Here is a 7908-nt window from a genome sequence, read left to right as displayed (position 1 = left end):
CGGATCTGCTAAATGTTCCCATCATCTACGCTGCACGAGAGCGGATCGCCCCGGATTTCCCGAATGGCACGGTTGTCCTCTGCGATCATAATGTAACTATAAGTAAAAAGGAGAGATAAATGGTGCGTGCACGTCCATCCGGCATTACGGTGTACGGGTCGGTGATCTACTCTTCGACCTGGGTGGCTGGGTACTTGGGTCGTCCGTGATAACGTGGCAAGTCGAGGTAAAAAGCAAGTCTGTTCGAGACCAAACTTGAGCTAGCATGCAGCTGGAACACGATCGATTTTGGCACGTTAACTCCATTTTGGCACGGTTCGGTGCGTTCCCGGAACACCTTTAACCTTCTTTCTTTTAGCCGAGAACACCTTTAACATTGGCTAATGGCATTCGCAGACGCCTTGCATCCATGATCCATCCAACAGAAAGCCACGTTTACACACGCACCCCGCTGCTACGAGTTTCTAGACAAAATTGAAATGCAGATGCAGCAGTACACGTGTAACCACCACACGCCTCGTCTCTCAGACGTCCACAGTACAGTACCATACCTCGATCGTGCGCAGTGTTTCTACAAACCCCCGTCTCCGCGCCAGCCTCGTCGTTACGAACGTTCCGCACGAGCAATTATAAAGAGAGCGCGGGCCTTCTTCCCATGTCGACCGTAGCACTGCTCGTACCACCACCAACTCTCGCGAGGCCCCCGGCTCTGCGCTCCCGTCACATCGGCTTTCTCTCAAGGTAATCATAGTCGTCGAATTCTTTTGCGAGTGCGCCTTGTGCTGCTGAGCCAGCAGTGTTGGATTCCCTCTCTCTCTCTCAGCAGCACTGCTCTGAAGCTCTCTTCTTCTGGGCCGGGGTTCACTCACGGACTCACAGTAACCCACAGTTCACAGATTCATTCGCTTGTTCGATCTGCAGATCCTGCAAGCTCGGCTCGTCGCGAGTAACCGCCATGTCGTCGTCGTCGTCCGATCCGTCGCTGGCGACCGAGGCGCCCCAGGCGGCCGTCACCAGCGAGCGCAAGCTCAACCGCGACCTGCAGGAGCAGCTCGCCAAGCCATGTACGTATCTATCCCTTCTTCACCTTGGGCAGCCGCTGTTCCGAATCCGAGATCCAATATTTCTCTCCCGTTCTTTCTTGCCGGCTTGGCTAGCGACTGAGCGAGGGGACCGTCAGAGCGGCTGGCCGTTGCCCGTTAGCGGGCGGCTTCGCGCGACGGCGCTTCCCGCTTCTCCGGTCGCTGCGTGGGATTTTCATTAGATACGGAGGAAGGGATAAATTTCCTGCAGGTGTTAACAACATAGACTGTCTTTCCGGGAAAAAAAAGAGCATAGACTGTCGTCCTCCATGATCGTCGCCTCTGCACTCTGATACTGTCACTCTATTGGCTGCCATGAAAGCTTAGACTAGTCAAGCAAGCCGTACCGTCGTCGCCTCTCTGATCCAAGAACCGTATTATATTCTAACATTCTAGCAATAAACTCGGCCGCATCGACCGTGTTTGATGAGGGAATATCGTCTCTGTTAGCGACCCGAATGCATTGAATACTTTCCGTTCTCTGATGAAGCGTTTCGTCGCCAGGACCATGTTGTATTAATTTTGTGTACTCTCAGTCCCATCTTCAATGGTTTAGCCAGCAGAAACAAGTGCTATCTACGTTTGCTTTATATAATAAATTCTTGCTGCTGTCTCTGAGCTGAACTCCTATTTGTACATATACATATGCAGATCTGGCCAGAGCAATGGCGGCGGTTGACCCGAGCCACCCGGAGGGCAGCAAGGGGAGGGACACCAAGGGCATGAGCGTGCTCCAGCAGCACGCCGCCTTCTTCGACCGCAACGGCGACGGGGTCATCTACCCATGGGAGACCTTCCAGAGTACGTATACGTAGCTCTGACGAGAGCGCGCATCTCGCTATCATTGCCAATTTTGTATCAGTCTCGTGGCTCTCGTTTTGGACAGGCCGTCAGAATCACACTTTGTTTAATCCCGATCCACCAAACGAGATTAGATTCGCCATTCCCAAAAGAGATTTGATTTGCCTTTAAAGTGGACATATTTTCTTCTCCAATCAAGGTTACTTCTGCAGCTGCAATAAGACCTTCTTTTGTGTGCTATTTCAGGCCTGCGAGCAATCGGGCTTGGGTCGCCTTCAGCCTTCGGAACATCCATACTCCTCCACCTCGTCCTCACTTATCCTACTCAACCGGTAAAAAAGTCGTGTTATCATTTGTACTAGTATTTTTGACCTGAATATCACGTCACTCTCTTTTGCAAGTGACAAGAATATCTCACTTTCTCTAAGGCCAACTCCACCGCGTGACCCATTTCTACCCCAAATCGTCTGTTTGTGTCCGTTTAGGATAAAACCGACAAACCGAACGACCCAACACATGGGAGCATACGGACGTTTCGTCCGGTGCCTCATTTCCAGACCAAAGTTGCTCTCGGTTTGGGTTTGGGGTCAAAGCGGACAGAAAGCGGACGTCTTCATGTCCTCCTCGTCCGTGTCCGCCCTCGCCCCCACCTGTCATTCTCTTCTTTTCTGTACCTGGCCCACCACGTGCACCCACCACGGACAAAATCCGGACAAAATATGGTGGGTGCAGCGAGTTTGTCCGACCTCTGTCCGGCGTTTGTTCTCCCTATTTCTACCCCATACGGACAAAATTCGAACAAAATGGGGTAAAATTTAGGGTCGTGCGGTGGAGTTGGCCTAAAGATACACACGAATTTATCCTCTGTTTCTTTGGACGCAGGGATGGATGCCTTCCCCTCTGCTGTCGATCCATATAAAGAACATCCACAGGGGCAAGCACGGGAGCGATTCTGAGACGTATGACACAGAAGGGAGGTATGTTTGCAAAACGCACCTATGCATGTCCCTCTGTAGGAAGATCACTTCCGGAAATGAATTTTGTAACTAGTTTTTCTTCCTCTGTGTGTAGGTTTGAACCAGCGAAATTCGATGCTATATTCAGCAAGTTTGGCAAAACTCGGCCAAATGCTTTGTCAGAAGATGAGATTAACGCCATGCTTAAATACAACCGCAATATGTATGATTTCCTGGGCTGGTAAGTGCGGCGACGAAGTGGCATTGGCAAGTTGTTCTTCATTTATTTTCGTATATATCCAAACTTTTCTAAAAAGACAGGCATGCCTAGTCAGTGGCTCAGTACACAAACACAGGACCAGATTTTTCATTCCTGCAAGTTCTGTTCATTTCAAGCCTAGCTGTCCTTCAGAAAATAATTTCTGAATACTTTATCTTCTTCACGCAGGGCCGCGGCCAACCTCGAATGGAAGTTGCTGCACAAGGTGGCAAAGGATAACGAAGGCTTTTTGCAGCGAGAAATCGTGCGGGGCGCCTTCGATGGCAGCCTGTTCGAGCGTCTGCAGGAAAGCAAGAAATCTACCTGAATGTGGCAGTGAGCCTCGTCTCTAAAATATCTGCACTTGAAATTTGAAAAGCCCCCCTGCATTGTAGTTTGAGTTGTGTACGTCAAATAAGAAGTGTTTGGCCCGTCTGCGGCGGCCTAAACATTTTCATTTGCATTGTTATTTTGAACTGGAATTTGTATTTTTATTGGTAGCGCACAGAAGGTGTACAGTGGAACTTGTAATGTGCACTCGTGAATCATCATTACCTCGCATAATATAGGCGTGTCTCTTTCTATTGTCGTGTGAAGACATTTTTTTCTGAGGAATCGTGCGAAGACTTTCTTAAACTGGGGCCATCACTATTGTAAGAAACTTAATCATTTCCGGTTCAAGTTTGAGAGATGTGATTTCTTGGGTTGTACTCAAATTTGATACACTAAAATATCCTAGGAACAAGAATATCATGTGGAGAATAAGAATATCTTTTCTTTTGAGCTCTCGTGGTTTGATAGAGAAGGGTTCTTTGAGATGGTTGCTAGAGAATGGGCGAAAGATTCAGGAGGAAGGTCTCCTATCGAGAGATGGTAGAATAAGATTAGGCATCTGCGAAGTTTCCTGCGTGGATGGGCTAAACATACGCATGGGATTTATAAGGCTGAGAAGGAAAGACTCCTTTTACTTATTCAGTCCCTAGACTTAAAAGCCGAATCCACTATTTTAGATACCAGAGAGCCGGAAGCTAAGGTAGAGGCGGAATTAAGGCTGAAAGATCTCCTTCGGGAGGAGGAATTGAAGTGGGCATTGCGAGCTAAGGTTCGCAAGATCGTCCAAGGGGATGACAACACTCAGTTATTTTATATGATTGCCAATGGCAAGCACCGCAAGAAGAGGATATTTCAGCTTGAGCAGGAAGAGGGGACGATTGTAGGTCAAGAGAATCTGAAAGTCTATATTACGAATTACTATAAGCAGCTGTTTGGGCCGCCGGAAGATAACTATGTGTCCTTAGATGAGACCAGATCTGAGGATGTACCTCAACTTGCGTCGGACGAGAATGGAGTCTTGACTGCCCCTTTTACGGAGAAAGAGGTGTTTGAGGCTATTTCACAAATGAAGAACAATAAGGCTCCCGGGCCGGATGGCTTCCCGGCGGAGTTTTATAAAAAATGTTGGCATATCATCAAAGGGGACTTACTCCCGATGTTCCATGATCTTTTCTCTGGACAGCTTCAGTTGTTTCAACTTAATTTTGGAACGATTACTTTAATCCCCCAAGAAGACAGAGGCTGTTCGTATTGAGCAGTTCAGGCCCATCTGTCCTCTTAATGTAAGTTTCAAAATTTTCACCAAGGTCGGAACTAATATACTTACGCAGATTGCGCATTCTGTTGTGCAGCCGTCCCAAACTGCTTTCATGCCAGACAGAAACATCCTGCAAGGGGTTATCGTTCTGCATGAAACACTCCATGAAATCCACTCAAAAAAACTAGATGGAGTAGTTTTCAAAGTGGACTTTGAGAAGGCATACGACAAGGTCAAATGGCCATTCCTTCAGCAGGCTTTGCGCATGAAAGGTTTTGATCAGGCCTGGAGACACTAGGTAGACTCCTTCACCCAAAAAGGGAGTGTTGGAATTAAAGTGAATGATGACATAGGTCACTATTTCCAAACACACAAAGGACTGAGGCAAGGGGATCCGATGTCTCCTGTTCTCTTCAGCATAGTGGCTGATATGTTGGCAATTCTTATAGGAAGGGCCAAGGATGCAGGTCAGGTAGGAGGCCTCGTCCCGCACTTAGTAGACAGAGGTGTATCCATTCTACAGTATGCCGATGATACTATCATTTTCATGAAGCATGACTTGGCAAAAGCTCACAACATGAAGCTCGTGCTATGCTTGTTCGAACAATTGTCCGGGTTAAAGATTAACTTTCACAAGAGCGAGTTGTTCTGTTTTGGAAGAGCTAATGATGAACAAGATGCGTACAAGCAATTGTTCGGGTGTGAATTGGGGGCTTTACCTTTTATGTATTTAGGTATACCAATTCACCATCGTAAGCTCACCAACAAAGAATGGAAGTGCATTGAGGATCGTTTTGAGAAGAAATTGAGCTGCTGGAAAGGTAAGCTGATGTCATACGGAGGACGATTAATTCTTATTAATCCAGTCCTCACGAGCATGCCCATGTTTCTTCTCTCGTTCTTCGAGGTTCCGGTGGGAGTCTGGAAGGGGCTTGATTTCTATCGATCACGATTCTTTTGGCAGAGTGATGAAGTTAAGCGAAAATACAGACTTGCTAAATGGGACATCATTTGTAGGCCGAAAGACCAAAGGGGCCTTGGTATTGAGAATCTGGAAGTGAAGAACAGATGTCTCCTTAGCAAATGGTTGTTTAAGCTTTCTGTCGAGACGGAGGCTACTTGGGCTCAGATCTTGCGGAACAAGTACCTTCACTCCAGAACCTTGTCCCAGGTGACAGTGAGACCGACTGATTCGCCTTTTTGGAAAGGATTGATGAGAGTTAAATCACACTTTTTCAATAGGACAAGATTCTTAGTTGGAAACGGTACTTCTACGAGGTTTTGGGAGGATACATGGCTAGGGAAGACGCCCCTTGCACTCCAATATCCTTCCTTGTATAACATTGTTCAGCGTAGAGATGCTAACATTGCAACAGTGATACAGTCCATTCCGCTTAATATCCAGTTTAGGAGGACGCTAGTGGGAACCCGTTGGGAAGCTTGGTCCATCTTGTTCGAAGATTAATGGATGTTCAGCTGTCTCAACTGGCCGATCAATTGTGCTGGAAATTATCCAAGAATGGCGAATTTTCGGTTAAATCCATGTATTTGGATGTTATCAACTCTAGCGTGATTCCTTGATCGAAACATGTTTGGAAAGTCAAAGTTCCTTTAAGAATCAAAGTGTTTATGTGGTTTGTGCATAAACAAGTTATTTTAACGAAGGATAATTTAGCAAAACGCAATTGGACAGGATCTACCAGATGTAGTTTCTGCGACCAACACGAATCCATCAAACATCTCGTTCTGGATTGTCCTTTAGCAAAAAATTTATGGCGGTCGGTCCACATAGCTTTTAACATTACACCACCGAATTCCATCAATACGTTATTTTGGACGTGGCTTGATGGGATAAATTTTGATACAGCGAGACACATTCGTGTGGCAGTGTGTGCTTTATTATGGGCAATCTGGAATTGCAGAAATGATTTGGTTTTTAACAGAACAACAAATATTCATTTTTTGCAGGTTATATTGAGAGCCACTGCGTTGATCCGTATGTGGTCGCTACTCACTTCGACAGAGGCCAGGGAGCGTTTGGTTACTGCGTATACCCGATGGGAGATGGTAGCACGGGGTATTTTCAACCGGTTTGGATGGCGGTCATGTAATAGGATAGGCATGTAGTGCTCTTATCTTTCTATGCCTGCCGGTTGTGGCTTTTCCTTTTTCTCTGTTCAGCTCTAGTGGAGCCTTTTACCTTTTTGTTCGAGACTTGGAGTCCTTTGTTGGATATTTTGCTCATTAATAATATGAGCCATATGCATCATTCAGATGCATAGGCTAGGGTATCCCCTTTTCGAAAAAAAGAAAAAAAAACTCCTAGGAACAACCATAGTGATTATTATTTTAATGCAAGTAAGGCCCTATGTTTATGATTATATTAAAGGCATCCAATGGTATATAACATCCGAGAAAGCAAGAAAATTACAACCATATCTTCAGAGTTCAGAGAGCCAAACAAACTCAACCTCTAGCATGAGTCGAAGGTGCGCCACCGTTCCACTCCAGTTTTGAAGTCAGCATGTTGACGGGAAGTTCTCGTGCTAAGGTCTGGATGGACCAATGCCCTCTAGAAGAAGCCATCATAGAAGCCTTGTGTAGATCCAAATCCAAAACTAAGCCATCTTTGGTACAAAACATCCGCCAAGTTTGCAATGACGAGAAGATAACGTTGTTGCGACAAAGAGGAAGATTGAACCACCAAGGAGTGGTCTACCGAGTCAGGGAGTCACCCAAGGGGAGAGAAAGAATTGACAACCTCGTCGACGCCGCAAAACAATCAGGGGAACATCGTCCCGATCCCCAAGGGCTAAGCGTCGATGGTTGGCCACAGCACCACCACCACAAACAACATGAAGAACAGGACCATTACTCAAAACCTATATGAAGACACATGAATTGCCCACGATGTCTGGATGACCTAAGACGATGCATGCACCTTCTTCTAAACCCAACAATGATGACATTCCAGAACCATCGAATTGATGGGAGATCTGGAGGAAACTTATTATATGTCGGTGCAGAAATCCGGCAATCCCTACATAGCTAGGGTTACTCATGGGGCGGAGCACGCATAAAGGATCAGAATAGGGTAATACCCTATATCATGCATGTCTGATTATATTGATGTGTTGGTCTTGTTGAGAGATTATATCTATTGGACGCCTCCTTGGGAGGGCCTACCTCCCCTTATATACATAAATGATGGGTAGGGTT

At 46.4% G+C, this 7908-nt stretch overlaps 1 protein-coding gene across 1 annotated transcript; it reads left to right on the top strand.

Moving 5' to 3' along the window:
• The first annotated feature begins 602 nt into the window (after positions 1-602).
• Positions 603-3682, top strand: LOC119291164 (peroxygenase-like). The gene is made up of 7 exons (XM_037569876.1): positions 603-741; positions 922-1064; positions 1734-1883; positions 2130-2215; positions 2766-2860; positions 2955-3080; positions 3288-3682. The coding sequence occupies exons 1-7, from the start codon at positions 656-658 to the stop codon at positions 3424-3426; spliced, it is 825 nt and encodes a 274-aa protein (XP_037425773.1). The 5' UTR covers positions 603-655; the 3' UTR covers positions 3427-3682.
• The last annotated feature ends 4226 nt before the right edge of the window (positions 3683-7908 follow it).

Source organism: Triticum dicoccoides, chromosome 4B (assembly GCF_002162155.2).
Source record: "Triticum dicoccoides isolate Atlit2015 ecotype Zavitan chromosome 4B, WEW_v2.0, whole genome shotgun sequence".
NCBI classification, from domain to species: domain Eukaryota; kingdom Viridiplantae; phylum Streptophyta; class Magnoliopsida; order Poales; family Poaceae; genus Triticum; species Triticum dicoccoides.
Note: the sequence above shows the minus strand (reverse complement) of the source record. Positions and strands in the feature narration are given on the sequence as shown.